The 22,192-nt window shown below is 42.4% G+C and overlaps 1 protein-coding gene across 2 annotated transcripts in view; it reads left to right on the top strand.

Annotated features, from left to right (window-relative positions):
• The window catches only part of STK4 (serine/threonine kinase 4), an 83,252-nt gene that overhangs the window by 37,891 nt on the left and 23,169 nt on the right, over window positions 1-22,192 (top strand). For both annotated transcript variants that reach the window (XM_090064892.1, XM_090064893.1), the window contains exon 10: window positions 9,018-9,175. In XM_090064892.1, coding sequence (XP_089921018.1) covers window positions 9,018-9,175 — 158 coding nt within the window. The remainder of the gene's footprint in view (window positions 1-9,017; window positions 9,176-22,192) is intronic.

The raw sequence follows: 22,192 nt of genomic DNA, 5'->3' as shown, positions 1-22,192 counted from the left end.
GTTGCCCTGGCTCTGGCAGCAAGGTTGCAGGGTTTAAGGCTGTAGTATGTTTGAAAGTAAGTCCTGGATTAGAGAGCAAAAATATCTCATACCGTGATTGTCTGGAGGGGTTAAGAAATTTCCCTCCCTCAGTCCCTAGGATCTGGGGAACTCCATGAGGAGTGAGTATTTCCATATCCGCACCCATGACTATCTTCTGGGCTTCTTCAACAACCACTGCTGTGGCTGCCACAGCCCGAAGACAGGCTGGCCACCCGAGTGCAACTGGATCTAGAACCTTTGAATAATATCCCACGGGTCTCCAGGTCGGGCCCGATGGCTGTGTCAGCACCCCTGATGCAACCCCTCGATTCTCATGAACATACAGTCGATATGGCTTTTTACTGTTTGGGATGGCTAAGGCTGGGGGCTGGGTTAATGCTGCCTTCAGCAGATCAAAAGCATGCTGCATTTCTTTATTCCATTTCCATTTAGTGAGACTCTCCTTAGTCAGGGATTCATACAGTGGTCTAGCCTTCCCACCGTAATCTGGTATCCATAGTCGACAGAACCCAGTTAGCCCTAGGAATGCTCGCAGCTCCTTGGGTGACTTAGGTGGGGTTAGACCTTGAATCGCCTGTATGCGATCTGCACTCAGGGCTCTGACTCCTTTTGAGAGCTTATATCCCAAAAATGTGACTTCAGGCTGACATATTTGGGCTTTTTCTCTAGAGACTTTATATCCTTTTTTTCCCAGAGTGTTTAGGAGTGACCTGGTGGCTTCCTCGCAGAGCTGCAAGTTTGGGCTTGCAACTAGCAGGTCATCCACATACTGGAGGAGAGTCACTGCGGGGTGTGATCCCTTCCATTCCCCCAAGTCCTTCTGAAGGGCAAGTCCGAAAATATGGGGGGGGCTGCTATAAATCCTTGTGGAAGAACTGTCCACATGAGTTGGGCTTTATGGAAAGTATCTGGATCCTCCCATTCAAAAGCAAACAATTTTTGACTCTTTCGGTGAAGAGGAATAGAGAAGAAAGCATCTTTCAAATCTAGCACTGAAAATATTTCAGCTTCCCCCGGTACTTGTGTCAAAATCGTGTGAGGGTTCGGGACTACAGGATGGTCTGAAAGGACCTTCTTATTTACTGCCCGTAAGTCTTGGACCAGTCTGTATGAGACCCCATCTGCCTTTGGCACTCCAAGAATGGGGGTGTTATAGGGTGAAGACCCTTCCACTAGCCATCCGTACCTCTTGTATTTCTCTATTAACGGCTTGAGTCCAGCTCTGGCCGCTCGGCTGAGTGGGTACTGCTTTACCCGAACGGGCCCCTCCCCTTCCTTGAGTACGATCCTTACCGGGGAGACGAACTTAGCTCGCGCAGGGGTTCCATCAGCCCATACCGAGGGGTCTACTCCGGTCATGTGATCTTCTGGACTTACTGCAGGGCGTCGGTCCTCCAGGAGAGCCATCTGATAGTTCGAGCTCTGCTTGACAGGTAGCTGGACCACCATCTGATCGTCTCTGAAAAAGATTTCAGCTTGCAATTTTGTGAGTAAGTCCCGCCCAAGGAGTGCAACCGGGCAACTTGGAGAATACACAAAGGAGTGCTCGAGCAAATGGTCTCCCACCTTGGTGAGGAGTGGTTTACAAACAGGGAATCGAGTTTGCATTCCCTCAATCCCTTCTACAAGTACATGCTGTTCACTAGTTCCTGCACAGGGGGGTTTTTCTGGAATCATTGAAAATGTAGCCCCAGTATCCACCAAGGCTTCAAAGTTTTTGCCACCAACCCTAATGGTTACCATGGGATCTTCTCGGGCTCCAACCCGAAGGGTAGTGGTCTTAGATCCCTGTCCCCTTCATTCTGAATCCTCACCCTTGTCTTCTGCCCGCATGAGGTGACCTCTCGGTTCCCCCTCTCTCTTCTCCTTCAACTTCGGGCATTCCCTCTTCCAGTGTCCTTTCTCCTTGCAATAAGCACAAACATCTGCTCCCACTCTTTCTCCCTTCCTCTTCTGTATCCCAGCCTTTCCAGGGTTCCCTCCAGTTATAGCAGCTGCTAGTGCTGCCATCTGTCGCTGAGCCTTTTTATCCTCCTTGCGCTCCTGCACTTGCTCACGATTCCCATACACCTTATATGCAATTTCCACCAGCTCTGAAATCGGTTTCCCAGCACCTCCCTCAGTTTTCTGTAACTTCTTACGGATATCAGCAGCAGATTGACCAATGAACATAAGATTTACCATGCGCTGGTTATCTGGGGCTTCTGGATCCAGATCCGAAAACCTGCGAAACGCCTCATACAGCCTCCCAAGGAAAGCTGAGGGATCCTCCTCTCTTCCCTGTCTCACCTCATACAATTTAGACAGATTGGTAATCCGAGGCACTGCCTTTCCCATTGCTTCCACTATAATTCCCAAATACCGTGCACTCAGCTCTCTGCCCTCTGCAGTATGATTGTCCCATCCTGGCTCTTCTACAGGGTAGGTATCACGCAGAGTACGACCAGCAGCACCCTCTGACTCAACTCTGGCTGCCGCAATACGCTCTGCTGTACCTAACACTAATCTCCTCTCCTCCGGGGTTAGGAGAGTCTGGAGCATCATCTGGACATCAGCCCAAGTGGGTCGATGAGTCTGCCCAATAGATCGAAACAAATCCCTCATCTTTTCAGGGTCTTCACGAAAAGAGGGGCTCTGATTTTTCCAGTTAAATAAATCTGAAGTGCTAAATGGGGTGTAGACAAAAGTTGCAGTGCCTCCTTCCCCAATAACCTCTCGCATCGGACAGTTCAACACCGGCTGTGACTCTACAGGCTTGCGCAAATAATAACCCTTATTTCCTGATTCAGATGAGGCACTTGGCTGAGGCTCACGCTCTAACTCATTAGGTATGCATTGGTACGTCGGTGGTGGTCTCTCTAAGGGAGGGGGCGGTGGTGCAGAAGGACTGGATGCCGAGGAGGCGTCTGACTCATCTTCGCTACCCGACAGGGCAACCGGAGCACGGGTCCGGTACTCAGCCAATTCAGAATTCCCCCCCTCATTAGACTCGGGAAGTACAGGCGGCCCCCCCGAGCCTTTTTCTTAACAAGCATCACATGAGACTTTGCTAAGTAATTCTTAATCCAAGGTGGCTGATTTTGAACCACCCACAACCAACAATCAATATAAGGAAACTGATTCCAATACCCATTTTGCATAACAATTTCATGGATAGCTATCACTTCTTTTAGCACAAAGGATCCTTTCGGGGTCCAGTGGACCCCAAATGTTGGCCACTCGAGTTGACAAAACTTAGTTAAATCACCTTTTTTCATTTTTATTCCATAATCGGCCGGCCTTGCAAATTTATTAAAATGACGTAATAAGACTTTTAGAGGGGTATCAATATTGTTTTCTACACGAGAGCTACTCGTACCCATTTGCCCACAAAAATGCGCCCAATGCACACCAAATACCAAAAAGATCTCAACAACAGATGATTTACAATGAGAGCTAAGCCTAGAATTTCTCAGCAAACTTACACATCCTTTGTTTTCGATCCGTACACCAGATTAGGCAAAGGGAATTCGTATACTCACTCAGATACCCCAGAGATCTCGATCCAAATTCCAAAGTGTGTCTGCCTCTCCAGAAACTCAGAATTTACATAGGATACTTCCTTTAACTTCCCGGATATTTGGACTTAAACCTCAAATACCAGGGTGAGTCCAAAGTCGGCTCGGTGTGCACAAATCCCTGGTACTGGAGGTGCTCCGTCACTGAATTCCGGGGTAGTCCTCGAGAAGCCCCACGTTGGGCGCCAATTGTTGAATTAAAAAAATCATGGTTCGTTTCTCGGGAGGTGGAAAAAAACTTTCAGCTTCAGACACACTTTATTAGCAATACAAAAGGTATATATTTGCAAATAGGGTCAGAGGGAGAAGACAAAAGATCAAATCCCTCTGCCCCCGAGCATAATCATTAGCAGGCTTTTATCCCCTCTCTCCTGACCACGTGTGCAGAAGGAGGAATTTTTACAACTCATTTCCGGTTCATACAAACATATGTAAACATGTCGCTTCATACGTCCCATGTGCATTACAATTAACTACTTAAGTATGCGGGGCGGGTAGGCTTAATATGCATTAGGTTATCACGCGTGCGTGGATGGGACTCAAGGTTACTCAAGGTTCATCCTGAAGGCAAAAAATGGCATTTGCTCTTATCTTAGCCTTAGGAATGTGGGGTCATGAAAGAAAGTGTGATTTAGTGTGACAAAGAGATAGTAAATTTGCAGGACAGAGAGGGAGTGATACCTTTAGTACAAAGGGCTTTTGGTGGTTTTTCCCTTCAATTTCCAACCCCCCCCTTCCCTCTTCCATTAAGGAGACAAGGATGGGTAGCAGCTGTGTTCTTTTTTTTTTTTTTTTTTCTAAATCTGCTATTGATAATGCATTTTTAATAATATTTCTAACAAGCACACGGGGTGCTTTGTGAATACCTTTCAATATATAATTTCCAGTAAGCTGGAATGGTTCCATCAGAGCAATGGTGTTCCATTTGTAATTAATATAGTCCTTTAAAAAAATGACATATTTAAATGACTGGAACATTAATGGCTCCAGAGGAGCTGTCCAGGTTCATTTCCATAAGTATCTTTCTTTCAAAGTTTCTAAATATGGAAATCATTCCTGTCTCTGTGTAACACCCAAGGTATAACCTTCCAGTAGAAATCATTCTCTACAGCCACATGCACTTGCTTCCTGGCAAGCATTAATATTTTAATGCAATTCTGTAAAACTGGGAAACATAAGATCCTTGGCATAAGCTGTCTTAGACCCATCTAGCCTGGTGTCATCTACCAGCAGCAGCCACAGACACTGTTCTTTCCAAGATCAGATGATAAAGTTATTGTATGGTTTCTTCTTTGGCTGTTGTCAGTCAAAATTTTGAAGGTACTTAAATTCAATGCAAAAAACAAGTTTAATAGCAAGGTCACCTTTTTCAGTTTGCACTGATGCAAAAGTCAAGATTACAGATATAAGGCATCTATTTGGTACTACCAGACAGGCAGTGATTGATTTTTGGTGTATTGTCTTTCATTCTCAAAGAGCATTTCTATCAGTCCTGATAAATAAGTAGCTTAACTGAAGTTATAGTTGCAATTAACATTTCAGAAGTCCCAGAGTTGGAAGTTAATAAATCTATACTTAATCATTCTTAACAAGTTGATGAAGTGGTTTACTGAAACATTAGATTGTGCTTTGCCAATTGGTGGATATTATAAAATAAAAATAATTGCATCCCTCAACGGCCAGAATGATTTCAAAGTTCCAATGCTGGACATAATATGGATATGAGAGAGATGTGATTTCTTTCAACTATTGTAAACTTTCCAGAAACCAACCTAGAAATGTACTTGTTTGCTTTTTATTTGTAACCATATATGCAGAAAGAATTTTCATTTTATTAAATCTTTAGTAAACCCTTTTTGATATCCTGAAGCCACTAAAAAGCATTTTATTGCCTGAATAGTCCCATGCTGTAAATGCAGGACCAACCTACAGCTGTGGTTGTTTCTGAAGCACCAATTAGTTGATAAAATAGAATTGAAACTGTTGGGGAGGAATGAGATGCTTAAGAAACTTTCTGGATTGTGGGTGTCCCCCCGCCCCCCGGCACAAGCAGATATTCATTAACAAAATTACTTTAGTGATAAGGTAATGAAACTCAAGTAGTTCTCCCTGTCTTTCCCATTCTCTCTTTCTAAAAGAACATTAAAAATGAGAATGTTTGCAAGCTATCCAACGCTAACCTGAATTTGTTGGGTTTTTTTTTAAACCTAATTTATAACTGAGACCTGGGCTACTACTTAATCTATTGTAATCAGATTTGCATTCATGCCTGTTCTACAAAATTCCCTGCATGAAACATTTCTATTATTCATTGTCCATAATATTTATTTCTCATGCTTCTAATAGCATGCGTACCTTCAGAAAAATGCAAGCAACATTTACATAGAATAAAAATAAATGTTTTATTATTATAATAGTGATTGGATTCCTATTGTATATCAGTAGTTATTCCCAATAGTATTGCAGTTCTCAGCTTTGTGAACACAGTTCCAGACTGACCTTCATGCATTCTGTCTGAAGACATCTCGCTTGCTCTAATTCTGTACAGTGAGGATTTTAAAAAGGGAGATGACTGCCAGGAGGGGTAGGATAATTTGTCTGAACTTTTGTCATTGTCATAATGCAGAAATGTAAGTGCATATTTTCGTTTTTAAACTCTCTGCTAGCCTAGAAAAGATTTGTATCCGTGCTGCTTCAAGATTTCTAATGACATTTTCAGATTGCAGACAGCCACACTTCTTTTAGTATCTGAGGCTTAGGATCATGCTAAAATATCTCTGCTTTATAGAGGCTTATATTTAGCACTCTATTAAAAAAAAACAAAAAACAAAAAAAAAACAGTGCTCTCTTAAAATATATACAAAGTTAACACAGGAATTCAAAGAATAGTCTTATAATAGGATAAAATCTGGAAAAGAAACATTGTAACATGTCAGTTTTGTTTTAAAGAATAATATTCTGTGACAAAACCTTAATAGATTTCCAAGGTAACCATTTCCCCCCCACTCAAAAACATGGGCACTCCTGAACATTTTATGATCTTTGGGAAAACTTAACATTTGACAGTCTGATTTCTGCCTGTATCTTGGATGTGAAACTGTTTGCCAGAAATTGCCTTACAGAGATCTGGCAAATCACTAGAGTAACTGCTGGATTTGATGGGGGTTTTTTCAAGCCTGACATTTTGTTTTTTCTTTTGGCAGTTGTTTAGAGTGACTCTTGAGATTGGTAACTGTTACTACATAGTCCAAAGCAGTTTTCCAGTTGGCTAATTTAAAACTGTTTTATATTAACACTTGACCAAGAATAATGAGCTCATTATGAGTTGCTGACTTTTTCAGGCACTTAGGAATTATGGCTTTTATATAAACTATAACGAATGTTTAAAGATGAAAGATTTATTGCATTGTGTAGAGAACCGTGCTTTGTCATAACGCAAGACCATCTTTTTCAAGATCAAGGTATTTAAAATAGATGATGTTGATTTGCTATTGTAGAACAAACTCGTGTGCACAAATTGTATATGATGGTTTGTCATCCCTAAATGCAGTACTGTTCTCTCATATGAGTAATCTTTAATTACATTTTTCAGCTTCTGTTATCTTAAGATGCAACTTGCTCAACAGCATGTCTTCCACGCAAGCCTATTTTCTGTCATGCCGAGACTCTGTCCAAAGTAGTGTGTGCATTAAAGTTAGCTTGTTCTGCTACATACTAATTTTAAATACATTTTTGACAGCAACTGAAACTGTACCAGTTGCTACGAACCTTAAATGTGACACACAATTGCATCTTTTCAGTGGGAATGCTCGACAAACTGAAAAAAGTTATGCCAATAGCAGAAAATTTTTTCCTGAGGTGCATTGATACTAAATTATATTCACTTCTGATCTCTTCTCCCCCAACCACTATGCAGAATTGCATCCTGTACCATAAAGATCCTCCAGCTCAGTGCATGCCAACCTTTTTGACAGGCATGCCATAAATTAATCCTGCACACTTCCTGCAAGCCACTCGGACCCTTTTCCCCTGCCTGATCTGCTGCTCTGCTTTCTGACCCCTGCCTTATCTGCCACTGTACTGCCTGTCCCCTCCCCAGTGTGCTACATGCTACACAGGCTGCCTGTGCCACTTGTGGCACCCATGCTGCAGGTTGACCACCTCCAGGTAAGACAGATTTGGCTTATTGGAAGCTGTTTTTTAAGCTTTAAACAGCATCGGTGCCTTATCTTTTATACCTGAACTTATGGTTGCACATTTCCCATGGTGACCAAAATTGAGCAGAGGCATGGATGTGGGTAGTACATGTGCAGCCATGCACAAGTAGCATGGAACAACTATTCACGCGTATTCTTGCAGGAAAGCAAGGCATGTTAGTTTCCCTAGTTCCACCCCAACCTGATTAAGCAGCTCGACCAGTCATACATGTGAAACTGAAATGTCTCTGCACACGTCTTTCATAGATGCAGTGTCCTGTCTGCCTCCCCTGTCATTCAGCTTCTTATTACTGTACTCCAAAGGGTATATAATGGTGTCATACCGAGTCAGATGCCCTGTTCAACTACATGTGATAAGTGCTTTTCTTTCTGAAATACAAATGGACTGGGAACAAGGAAATGAGGGATTCCTTGGTTGGGTTCTCTGAATAACTGATTAGTCTGTTTGGTGGCCAGAGAGGAAATGCAATCATTTCTGATTGATCCAACATCAATATTTTAACTACTGGTTTAACTACTAGTTAATTGAGGAGATAAGTTCAGGTCAAAGGAATTATTTTGCTCAACTGAAAACATTTCTTTTTCCTTCTAGTTTGGGCAGTTCTTATAAAAATGCAACAAGGACTTGTGCACCATTCCCAAAATCTTGGTGGGGGGGAAGGTTAGTCTGGTCTAATTCACTGGGGTCTAACCTTTTTTGGTAGGTGTGCCACAAATTAGTCCCATGTCTTCCCTGAGTGCCCTCCCAATCTCTGCGTAATCTGCTGTTCTGCTTTCTTCCCCCTGCTTGCTCTGGTAGTCTGCTTTCTGCCCTGTCTGCCACCGTGCTGCCTGTACCTTCCCCGCCCTGCTACCTGCCATGGACACAGGCTGCCCATACCACTTTGTAGCATGCATACAGCAGGTTGGCCACTTCTGGTCTAGAAGCCAGATGTTTTGGAGTTCTATTCCAAGGTTGGATATTGTGCTTCTTTATGGTCTCTTGGCCTCAATGTCCCACTTTACAAATGGGGATAATACTTCCTTCTCTTGGGTGGTATGAGGTTTAGCTTTCAGAACTTTCCATACAGTGTTTTATGAGCACTAGGTATCATTATTAGCAATCTAATAGTTTGGCACAGATATTAAGTGGAATATAAAACATGCTGTTTTTATTTTTACAAAAGTGACCATTGTTTTACCACTTCTTAAATATTCCCAGGGAGGGAAGAGACCATGCAGCCAGCCAAACCGTCATTCCTGGAATATTTTGAACAAAAAGAAAAAGAGAATCAGATCAATAGTTTTGGGAAGAATGTGTCTGGCCAGACAAAAAATTCATCTGACTGGAAAGTACCACAGGATGGAGACTATGAATTTGTAAGTGCATACATTGAAATGTAATACAGTTGTCTTTTTTAAGGTTTTCTCTTAATGCTGCTAGAATAAGATTTTTTTTTTTTTATTTTGGCATGCTAGTAGAAACTCAGAGAGACTAAATAGTAATACCTTTGAATGGTGGCATTTTGACGAAGTCATTTTTCTTTACTTGCTTCTGGGTCATTGTAGCTAGCCACTGATCATTGCTGTATTTTTTTAATGTAAGAATGTTGAAGACACCGAGAGAGACATTATTTTACCTCCCTTTTTGTCTAAAATGCCTAAATACAAACAGCATTCCAGATGGTAGTTGGAAAATATTAATCCTTAATGTGGGTGTGTGAAGATCAGTGTTACCAGCTGCTAGGATACTTGAAATATTTTTTCCCTTTAAAGCTTTCAGCCATAGGACTCATGTTACTACTTCAGCTTTAGTGCATTAACCCCTGAGTTTCTAGTCCTCATGGTTTTGAAGAAAAGGCTTGGAAATAACCCAGAAGGCTTTTAGAAAGCAAATAAAGACCCTAAACTTATTTTAAAATATTGCATGCTCTATAACCTAGCTTTCCTACTGGGGAGAGCCTGTCTCATGATTTTTTTTCCATGCTTTTATCTGCCTTAATGCTTTGTTGTTCAGCTTTCTCCTGTAGCATTGGTGGCAGTGCAGGTGCTTTCTGGTTTAATGTTGTATTGTAGTTTGACGTTCCTTCAGGTTTTCTAAGATTTAGGCTGACAGATTGAACTAATTAGTGGAACTTGTTCCCATTCAGAAAGCAAAATTTACCTCTGTCATGATGCAGGTTGCAGGGGAGATCTGTTGCCCCAAGGCTGGAATGGTAGCTGCAGCACCTCTGTGCTGCTTGCACTCATTGCAAGACTAGCTAAGGCAGATTCAGTAACAGTCACTTCTGCCTTTTTTTATTGCTGTCTCCTATTCAGCCTTAATGGGACCAACAAATAAATTCTGCTTGAGGCCCCATTGTCCTTTGCAACACATAAATCAAATTTTAGTGGGTACCTACTTTTGTGGAAATCACGAAATCCACAAAAAAAAGGGAGAACTTAAAACACTGGCTTCCCAGAGGGAGCCCACATGGCACTGCACTCCAGCTGTGCAGCCAGCTGGCAGGGAAGGGAGGAAAGGGGCCTGCCCACAGGAAGGGCAGCCCAAGCTGGATGCTGCCCTGCCCCTCACCACTGATTGGCTGAGGGCTGCTTGTCATATGGCTTTGGCCCTCCCACCAATCAGTGGTGAGGGGTGGGGACACAGGCCCCTCAGCCAGTCAGCAGGATGAGGGACCTTGCCATGATCAACCTGCGAATATGGCAGCTGGCCCATGATGTCCCCATGAAATTGGCCGGCTGCCTCCAAGTTAAGTAGACCCCTACACACAAGCTGTGCTCTGTCCCCATGCACCACTCTGACATTCAACCTGAAAGTTCAGAGTTAGTTGAGAAAAATGTTTTGCAAAAATAACATGTGACCTGGTGGGCTGGTTTGCTGCTCTGGCAGCATCCTCCAGCCCTGCAGTTCCTGTCCTGGTTCTTCACAGTTTGTTTCATTTCTTTAAAATAATAGGCTCAGCATGTTGGTAGTATGCCTTGTCAAGTCCCAGGGTCTTCTCCTGAGACTTAAGCCTCAGAGGCCATCTGCTGGGGAGTCATGGCAAACCTCACATCTGTTCTGCCCAGCAAGGGCAAGATTATACTTGTTAGGCCCTCCACCTGACTCTTTCACACACTTGGCTCTCTTCCTGATCCACAGTCTCCTGTAGGGACTTTCTGATGCCTGCAGCTATCTGACTCAGTTGAGCCTCATTGTGCAATCACCTAGTTCTCATTGATGTGGCAATTACCTGATCCCTGGCCTTGCAACCTCACCTGGGAGATGTATGATTAGACGCAGGTGGGCCTGACTCCCCTTAGAGAACCAGCCACCCTATGACATAAACTAAAACTTTTAAAGCATGCTATATATCATATATTCACGCTGAAGGAAAGATACGAAACGTGTGGTATTTTTGGAGACATGGAGACTAGTATGAATGTGTGAAGAAGGCTATCACAAGAGCTACAGAGGAAACATTGCTTTAATCTTTATTTTAATTCCACTTATTTAAGACTTAAATCAACCATTAAAAATAATCTTACTATAAATTTTCTTTAATTCTGTGTAAGACTGCAGAACCTCTCCCCCCAGCACCATAGTTTGGAACATCCTGGGATGGATCGGGCACAGCCAGCAATGTGTGGTAGAAGGTACATGGTGAATGGGCTGTGTGCCGTGCAAGGGAAAGTTTGGTGACATTCTGGTGAACAGAAGAGAAGAAATATTTTTAGACCATCTGCGTGTTCAGCAGCTGTTTGACTTGGTTGTATGACCTTGCTTCCTAAAGTATTGCCATTTACATAGATTTCACTTACCACTGAGCTGAAGGCATGAAAGGAAGCATTTTGAAAGCAGCAAATTGAACAGTATTTAAATATGGTTGGGTCACCTTGATGTACTAATTCATAGAAATCTTGCTTTAAAGTTGTATATATATTTCTAGCTCTGCTTTCCCTCTGACCATGAACAGGCCTGACAGTCTTGCATTTCAGGTCTGTAACTGAACTAGCTTTTCAGTTAATTATTTTCTTTTAAAGTAGGATTAAAAAAACTTGAAAGTACCAACCATTGAACTTTAATAGATACAAGGGTATTTCAGGGCTTAAATAAGTGTTTGTAACAATAAGTAAATTCTGTAACCCAGTCAAAGATCTAAAAGTAAATTCCTGTCCTATTTGACTAAAAGCAGAATAGAGTAGCCCTAATGATCTGTTGTAAGCAAAACTCATTGGTTTAAACCACATGGTAATTGAATGCATCATTGCAGGTTGGAAGGGACCTCAGGAGGTCATCTAGCCCAACCCCCTGTCTCAAATAGGACTATCCCCAACCAGATCATCCCAGCCAAAGCTTTGTCTTGGAAGTCTTAAAAACCTCCAAGGATGGAGATTCTAGTTAGTAACCACCTCTCTAGGTAACCTGTTCCAGTGTTTTACTACCCTTCTAGTGAGAAAATTCTTCCTCATATCCTAACCTCTACTAACCTAAACTTCCTTGCTGCAACTTGAGCCCATTGCTCCTTGTTCTGTCATCTGCCACCACTAAGAACAGTCTAGCTCCATCCTCTTTGGAACCCCTTTCAGGTAGTTGAAGGCTACTATTAAATCCCCTCTCAGTCTTCTCTTCTCTAGACCAAATAAGCCCAGTTCCCTCAGTCTCTCCTCAGAAGTCACATCCCCCAGCCCCCTCACCATTTTTGTTGCCCTCTGCTGGACTCTCTCCAATTTGTCCACATCCTTTCTGTAGTGGGAGGCCCAAAACTGAATGCAGTACTCCAGATGTGGCCTCACCAGTGCTGAATAGAGGGGAATGATCATTTCCCTTGACTTACTGGCAACACACCTACGAATGCAGCCCAGTATGCCATTAGCTTTCTTTGCAACAAGGGCACACTGCTGGCTCATATTCAGCTTATTGTCCACTGTACCCCCCCAGTCCTTTTCTGCAGAGCTGCTGCCCAGCCAGTCAGCCCCCAGCCTGTCCTGGTGCATGGGATTGTTCTGTCCTAAGTGCAGGACTTTGCACTTGTCCTTGTTGAACCTCATGAGATTTCCTTTTGGCCCAATCCTCCAATTTGTCTAGGTCACTCTGAATCCTAGCCCTACCCTCCAGTGTATCTACTACTCCCCCAGCTTGGTGTCATCTGCAAACTTGCTGAGGTGCACTCTATGCCATCTTCCAGGTCACTGATGAAGACATTGAACAAAACCAGCCCCAGGACTGGCGAGCCCTGGGGCACTCCACTTGATACCAGCTGCCAACTAGACATCGAGCCATTGATTACTACTCTCTGAGTCCTGATGCTCCAGCCAGTTTTCTATCCAGCTTACAGTTACAGTATATTCATCCAGCCCATACTTCCTTAGCTTGCCTGAAAGAATGTTGTAGGAGACTGTATTAAAAGCTTTGCTAAAATCAAGGTATACCACATCCACTGGTCTCCCTGCATCCACAGAGCCAGTCACCTCATCATAGAAGGCAATCAGGTTGGTCAGGCATGACTTGCCCTTGGTGAATCATGCTGACTGTTCCTAATCACCTTCTTCTCCTCCAAGTGCTTCAGAAATGATTCCTTGAGGATCTGCTCCATGATTTTTCCAGGGACTGAGGTGAGGCTGACGGTCTGTAGTTCCCTGGATCCTCCTTTTTCCCTTTCTTAAATATGGGCACTATGTTTGCCCTTTTCCAATCATCCAGGACCTCTCCTGATCGCCATGAGTTTTCAAAGATGATAGCCAGTGGCTCTGCAATCACATCAGCCAACTCCCTAGCACCCTTGGGTGCATCCCATTTGGCCCCATAGACTTGTGTATGTCCAGCTTTTCTAAATAGTCCTAACCTGTTCTTTCACCACCGTTGGCTGCTACCACCTCCTCCCAAACTGTGCTGTCTGGTGCAGTAGTCTGGGAGCTGACCTTGCCTGTGAAGACTGAGGCAAGAAAGGCATTGAGCACTTCAGCCTTTTCTGCATCCTCTGTCACAAGGTTGCCTCCCCCATTCAGTAAGGGACCCACACTTTCCCTGATCCTTCTTGCTACCAACATACTTGTAAAAACTTCTTGTTACCCTTCACATTCCCTTGCTTGCTGCAACTCCAATTGTGCTTTGGCCTTCCTGACTTCATCCCTGCATGTCTGAGCAATGTTCTTATATTCTTCCCTAGTTATTTGTCCAAGTTTCCACTTCTTATAAGCTTCTTTTTGTGATTTAGTTTATTGAAGAGCTTCCCTGCTAAGCCAAGCTGGTCTTCTGTCATACTTGCTAGTCTTCCTGCACATTGGGATGGTTTGTTCCTACACTCTCAGTAAGGCTTCTTTAAAGTACAGCCAGCTCTCCTGGACTCCTCTCCCCCTTTGGCTTCCCAGGGGATCCTGCCCATGAGTTCCCTGAGCAAGTCAAAGTCTGCTTTTCTGAAGTCCAGGGTCCTTACTCTGCTGCTCTCCATCCTTCCTTTCCTCAGGATCCTGAACTCAATCATCTCGTGCAATCACTGCTGCCCAAGTTACCGTCCACTACTACATTCCCTACCAATTCTTCCCTGTTTGTGAGCAGCAGGTCAAGAAGAACATGGCCCCTAGTTGGCCACTCCAGCACTTGCACCAGGAAGTTGTCCCCAACACTTTCCAAAAACTTCCTGGATTGCCTGTGCACTGCTATATTGCCCTCCCAGCAGATGTCAGGGTGATTGAAGTCCTCCATGAGAACCAGGGTTTGTGATTGGGAAACTTCCACTAGCTGTTTGAAGAAAGTCTCATCCACCACTTCCTCCTTGGTCAGTGGTCTATAGCAAACCCCCACCACAACATCACCATTGTTGCTCTCCCCTTCTGACCCTAACTCAGACACTTTCATCAGGCCTATCTCCAGTTTCATACTGGAACTCTGAGCAATCATACAGCTCACATAAACAACATTCCTCCTCTTTTCCCTTGCCTGTCCATCCTGAACAGTTTGTACCCATCCATGACAGTGCTGTAGTCGTGCGAGCTCCCACCAAGTCTCTGTTCTTCTGATCACATCATAGTTCTTTAACTGTGCAACTACTTCCACTTCTTCCTGCTTATTTCCAAGGCTCTGTGTGCATTTGTATACAGGCACCTGAGGTAACTAGTTGATTGTCCTGATTTCTCAGGAAGTATGAGAACACCTCCCCTGTTGCCCCTTCCTGCTTGCTCTTTCTCCAGGTCTCCTGCTTCCCCACTTATCTCAGGGCTTTGGTCCCCATCACTTAGTACACTTAATTTAAAGCCCTTCTCACTAGATTAGTGAGCCTGTTTGCAAAGATGCTCTTCCCTCTTTTCGTCAGGTAGATCCCATCTCTTCCCAGCAATCCTTCTTCTTGGAAGAACATCCCGTGGTTGACCAAGCCAAAGCCTTGCTGGTGATACCACCTCCACAGCCAGGTGTTGATCTGCAGGATGCATCTACTCCTACCCAGGCCCATTCCCTTGTCCAGAAGGATTGACAAGAACACAACCTGAGCCCCAAACCCCCTCACCCTTGCACCCAGAGCCCTGTAGTCACTTTTGATATGCTTAAGGTCTCCCCTGGCAGTATCGTTGGTGTCCACATAGATGAACAGTACTGTAGTTGGGGCTTAAAAATGTTGTAGTTTAAATTGTACTGCACCAGCATATGTTAATCACACTGTGATACCCATTGTTAAAGAAATGTTACTTCTTTTTCCTGGAAGTTATATTTAGTCAACGTATTTCCTCTCCTTAATTTTAATCTATCAAGAAAACCAAAATAGGAAATAAAATTAGACTTGCAATTTGTCCTGCTCACTTAAACATTAAACCCTTTTGTTTCTCAGCAATTCTTAAAAGCCTTTTAAAACAATCGCAGTAGGCCAAGGTTTTAATTTCATTTGTGGCTAGACTTGCTTGGTTTTTGCTCAGTCCTGTCAAATAAGCATTTGACCGTGAAGATTCAGTGTGTATAGCTAATTGTTTCACTGAGAGTCTGGTTGTTTTTCAGCACAAGTCTCTGATTTGTACATGATGAGAGTCAGGACAGTATTGAAAGCTTTTCAGATTTCATTGGAAAATGGTGGGAATGAGTGTTGTGGGGGCTGGGAAAGGAGGGGTAATAATTGCTTCTCCCTTGAGGCAATCTGAATCTGTAAATTTCTGTCTCCTTCTAAATGTCTGTAGTGCAGTGTTGAGATTCTGCTTTAATGTGGTGTATGATTCTTTATGGTCTCTCTCAAATTTTCACCAAATATTCTATTGGAATTTCTTGAAATGAGGCTGGGTGATGCCGAGTCTTAGTGTCAGATATGTAGACACCATTGCAAGGGCCTAGAATGCCACTGCTTTTCTGTAGGCTTCTCTAGCTATGCTGATTTTTATTATACAGAATACCTGCTGGAGTAGTTAAGTAGTTATACCTCCTGGAGTAGTTGGGTATTGAGGCCAGTTCAGGTTACTGTCTTTGCATGGAATGTGTTTGCATTAATTGCCACTGATCAACCTCCAGCACTCTGAGCCTTAAAGGTATGCACAGCAACCACCTTCTTCTACTCCTTTAGAGGCATGTTAAAGATGCTGTGCAATTGAATTGCATTTAGCCATGAGTGAAACTTCAAAATTCTCTCCAGCGGCTCCTAAATGAGCAACAGCCAGGAATTTCGGCACTAGTAACTTTAACTATGACTGTGGCGCTGAGAAAGAGGTGGCCATTTAAAAACAAAATTGATGGCTCACCCCTTCAAATTATCCTTCCTTAGAAAGAGCCTGTCATGATTCATATCCACGGTTTGATGAATCAAACTCTTCCCTTTCCTGCAGTTACTGAATGCCTTTGTTTGTCCTCCTCTTCCACCCTTAGAGCTAATGAAGGAGGCTCTTCATTGAAGAGGGAGGTCATTAGACACAGAAGCCTTAGGGCTAAACTTATTCCTTCCATAAATAAAGCCATAAGACTACAGTAATGTAAGGATTTGGTGTGGCAGCACAGCAGTAGAGATTATTGGGTATGCCCCCTTCTCCTTTCGAGGAGGTACTTGTGAAAGGCAGTGGTGGTTAAATGGTATTTGCTCAGTCATTATATTCCTTTCTGCATATATTCAGTAATACGTACATGGCATGATTACACCTTCTCTGTTGCAGCTCTTTTCAGTCCTTTCTGAGGACTGTTTTTGTGAATCAATGTGAACAAAAACTCTGATAATCATAGACAGTAAGAATTAGTTTGGCTCCACATTCCTAACATAGACTCATGCTCCTGTCCATGTAAGGTTGTCCTATTTCATTTCACTACTACCATGACATTTGTCTTGCCAGTAATTGCACTATTTCTTTCATTTCCTCTACAAGTATGAGGCACATAAGATACTTATTGCCTTAGTGTATTGAAAGATCCCAAAATACTGATTGACTGCCACTTGCCTAGCAGTAGATGTGTTCCTTCTAGGCTGGTTTGGCTAGGCCACAAGCAAGAGCAGTCTCATGGTGCAAGGTCAGAAGTAATAGTCCATCCCTCGAGCTTGCAATCTTAATGAGGTAAAGCTGGAAGGGGAAATGAAGGTGCAGAGGTTAAGAGATTTCCATGAGGAAGGTCACACAGATCAGTGCCAGAGCTGGGATTTGAAACCCGGTCTCTGAACTGCAGTCTGCTGTCTAGTCGTCTAGCCGTTGCTGCTGCCTAGCCCATGGCTGGCTGAACCCTACTAGTTGGAAGTGGCACAGCCACAAAGACCATACTAAAGGGTGTAAGTAGTAGAAATGCACATTTCAGTTTTGGGTTTTTTTCAGATAACACAAAGTGATGAAAAGAGATACTCTGGGGCACAGCTGAAGGAACAGTGACAGGGAAATAAATTTGTTTTTACTTTTATATTCCAACACATTTTTATTAACAAGTGTATCCAGATCTGTTGGGAGTCTTGAATTCCCTACAATGCATGAGTTGGTATCAGAACTGCAATTAACAAATGTATTCTGAAAGCAATTAATGATGCCATCTGTTTCCTCATTTAAATTACTTTTTTAAAGAGTGCATGTTTACAGACATGCCTGTTTCCACAGGGCAGTACTAACGGTCTTCTGTTAGTTTTGGAAGCCATCATGTCCATTTATGTTTACCTAATAGAAGTTGTTGTAACTGTGCACATGCCTGCAAGCTAGTTTCAGTCCAAAGCTTTTCATCGCCATTGTCTGCATCATCTGCTCTGCCAGTATAATGTAGATAATAGCAAACCTTTCTTTTTGCTTGAATGGGAATCTAAAATTTGACTGAACTAATACTGAGGGAGAATGTCTTAATCTGTTTCAAACCCACCCTTCCTTTTGCCCTGGATTTATCATCTCCCTAATTTCTGGGGCTCTACTAATTATTTAAAAATGTCAAGTAAAAACAGAAAGCTAGAAACAGTTTTAATTGTATCAGAGGGGATATTAGGGTATGGATAGATGAAGGCAGTATACAGAGAAGGCCTTGCTGTGTTGAGTAAACTGGAGCACTTTACTGTGCATGAAAGAGGTCTAAGTTATTACTATGCAGCTTTCATTTACTGTGGGATAGGAACAGAAACATGCAAGTTATCACTGAGCAGTTAATGTGTGCAGTAGCCCTTTTCCTCAACTCAGTATGTTTTGTTCTTTATCCTTTAGACTAGTAGCTTCAACATGCAGATTTGGATAAATGATTGTTGTTTGTTGATGAAACTTCACTATGAATTTCCTTCCTTTTGTTTAGACATCTTAATGTCAGAATCATACAAAGATGTGCTCCCAGCTCTCACAGAGAAGTCTACAGGTAATCCCATGAATAAGTAAGAGAAGTTTGCTGCTTTAAAGACAAGCCAAGTCAAATTAGGGTCATGCTGAGTATTAAGTCTGGTGACAGGTGCCAGGGTGACAGTGCCTGCAGGCTGGAATCCTATAGCTAATCATATTGGATACATTCAAGGTAGTAAAAACCTTAGCCATGTTGGTTCAAGAACCTGGGCTTGAAATGGCCATTTCTAGAGGGGAAAGGTGATTTGAAGCCCATGGCCTATTTGGCGCTAGTCTTCCCACATCTGCTGCAGTTAGCATCTGAATGTTCCTTGAGGCATCTCGCTCGCAACCCGGTACCATTTCCTCTATCCAGCCACATAATGATTAGATTTAAGGATTTAGTGTATTTTAATTAATTGCATCTTCAAGCTCTGTTGCATGCTCTCTCTGATCCATTGGGTGCTTCATGACTTGCAGTGAAGAATGTTAATAACCTGCTGGATGTATAGTGGAGCAATCTTTCTTTCACTGGAAATGATTTACGGGGAGGAAGTGTTACAGGCCAAGTGATTTTATTGCTTATCGATAACTGTAAGCACACTCTGCTTTACAATGACCAGTGTGTCTAATGTATAATGGTCTCTTGTGTAGGTATCATTTGTCTTGTGAATGGATTATTGTCTACTAGTATCTGGAACATTCAGTTTCTATTCTGTCTTTCAAAACACTAGTTGGATGGTATTCGTTAGTAACCAAGTATAGGTACCTTATGGCTTTCCTGCCCTCTGCCTGTCCTTGTGAAAATTCAGCTATTCAAAAGCATGGAAAAAGTGAGAGACTTATCTATGCACTCAATTTTGGTTAAGATAGTAGCAGACTAGATAACGGGCTTTGCTTTATTACTTTGTGGAGGCTGCTCTTCAGGTCCCCTTCAGTGGTGGGGGGGAAAAACATGAATTGATAGAACAGATAGTACTGAGGAAGTGTTTTAATTCATCAGTAGATCAGAAGCTCAATCTAGAGATATGCTCTGATGTTTAATCTTTTTTTGTTTGTTTGTTTTTTGAGCTTGTTACTTCAGTAAGTTTTTTCTCTCTGATAACAACCTCTGAGGTTTTTGTTTTACTCCCGTTTAATTGTTGGAAAATAGAGGTAAATCTTTTGGATGAAAAGACACACAAGCTCTCCAAAAGCATCTTGTTGTTTGTTCTCCATCTCACATGTGAGTGAATAATGGACCAATGCATGAGGTACCAAAACCTGATCTAGTGGATGGACAATAAAAAGTCCAACTTGCTTACCTCCAGGCCTTTTAAATGCGACTCTGCTTCTAAATTCCCTTGAATCATTGTGAAAGATGCATACTGAAGTAACGTTCCCGCCCCTTCTCTTTTTATGTACTTTCCCTGACCCAGAAAATCGTGCAATGAGCAAAAATCATTTGCATCAAGAATTCAATGAATATTTGAAGTTTGAGTGGGGCAGAAGGGAAGCTTCTGTTAAAACAAAGCTTTCTTCAAGACACTAACACTGGGTTTTTTATAACTAGACTAAATGCTCTCAGTGAATCTGGAGGGATTTCTCTGTACAAGTTTCTTTTCTTGGTCGATAATATATTCCTTTTTTCACTGGCAGAGGCTGACATACAAAATACAATCTAGGCACTGACTTTTTGCACTGGATGTTCAAAGGACAATTATGAATTTATTTGCCACGGTATTCATCAGTTTGACTGAAAATATCAGGTCTGGGATTAGTGATAGATATACCTGAATCATGCATTTCCTCCAGCCCATTTTCTCGACAGGAGGAAAACAAACCTAAAATACTGGTTATGCTGTCATGTATCTAACACGAACAAAGGCTGGAGAAAGTAGAAGCAATTAGCATTAATTCCCAAGGTTAAAAGTGTATACTTCTTACAAAGGTCCTTTGCTAATTGAAAGATGTCTTTAGATAAAAGATACTACAGAGATAAAAATCAGTTTGCTCAGTGAAGATTGAGACAGGTTTTGTTACGAGACTGTCTTATTCATTGGTTTTAAATGTCACATCTTAGTTCATAACACCAACAGCCCTTCAGTTCAGCTGTTTTCCTCTTCTGCCCATCCCCCTTATGCATCAGGAGACCTTTAAGCTCTAACAGCCATTCTTTTAAGCAAGCATTGCTGCATTCATCACATCCTTTCCAGCAACACTTATACCTAAAACTTCTTTTCCTAGTAAAAACAATTGACTATTTTAGCACCATTTAATCAGCCATTTTCGTTAAAGAGGCGTTAGCATATATTGCTTATCATTTGGTCTCTTTGCTAACTATGACGAAAGATTCAAGGTCACGTTATACCGAAATGTTCTTTGAAGCTCCTCGCAAACCTCGTCAAAAAGTTTGTGGCTGTTTCGAATTGCTGATCTGTTTTACGGCAAGTTCCTTGCGCGTAGGCGATTTATAAAAGGCTTTGAGCTCTGAATTCCCTTGTAACAAAAAATTGGTCCCTATCACATTTGGCTTTAATATTTATGGTGGCAATATCTGAAATGGAAAGAGTCAGGTAGTTCAATGGTTTGAATCTTTCTTTAATATCTGTCTTGGAAGATAGTTTTTGCTGTCTTCTGACTTCGGGAGGAAGGTTCCCATTTTGTAAGGGAGACTCATCTTTCATTTATGCTCCTTCGCTTGGGCACAAGCTGACATTGATTTGATTGCAAAAGCACCTACTGTTATAACTTATTCTTGCTGCCAAAATTACATTTTTGAGATATATGCTTTGATATAAGGCTTTTTAAAATTAAACTCATTGGGGTAAATGAGAAATGCATGTAAAATACAAATGCTGCTGTTTGCAGTGAATTCTGTTTAGAGTAGGATTCCACCTTAGCCTTAAGACCTTTTCAAGCAGAAGTAGTGTAATCTTAGCACCTACACAAAACATTGATTTTTAGGACTTAACCTATGAAGCTTCTTATCGCAGAATGGCCCCTTTCCCATGTGACACTGCAGGAGTTATTCATTGAACTTGTTGAATTGAAAGTTCCCCTAGCAGTTGGAGGTGAACCTTCAAAGAGGCATCTCTTACTGTACCCCTCCCCTTCCCATCCCCCCTTTATTTCATTATTTCACTAAGAGCCCAGTTTTACAGGTTAAGTTTGTGTTGCCAGCCACACGTGTTCTCTCAGGCTGTGGGAGTGGTAAAGGGTGAGAAGTTTGTGAGATTGGAAAGTTTCTCTCTTTTTGGGATACTGGGTCCTGTTTATGAGTTTATTTTATGAAGAACGCGTTTTGGATGAGGCCCTATAAAGCCATCTCAGTTTGTAAGTGCTGCGTGCATGCCCAGCACTGTGCAAATAATAAAGGAAGAACTAGTCTGTACCCGATGGAATTCTGCAGGAATACGTTGTTGCTTGTAGTTTGTAAGTGCATGACTCGATCTAGACAAACATAGCTGAATTTTTCTGGAAGAACTGATCAAGGCTTCATGGCGTGTCACTTCCATTCCTGTCTTCTCCTTTTGCCTGGCATATGCTGCCTTCTTGCCCAGCTCTGTCTGCACAAAAGAATCTAACTCTTGCTCATTCTCAGTGGTATGCAACGCATGTCATTAGTTCTTGTCCCTGATTACCCCTCTAAACCCCCTTTGCTGAGGTTATTTGCTGATACTCAAGATATTTTCTATGGGTTCACTG

This window comes from Crocodylus siamensis, chromosome 10 (assembly GCF_052110815.1).
Source record: "Crocodylus siamensis isolate JL-2025a chromosome 10, ASM5211081v1, whole genome shotgun sequence".
Classification (NCBI taxonomy): Eukaryota; Metazoa; Chordata; order Crocodylia; family Crocodylidae; genus Crocodylus; species Crocodylus siamensis.
This window is presented reverse-complemented; position numbering and strand designations above follow the sequence as displayed.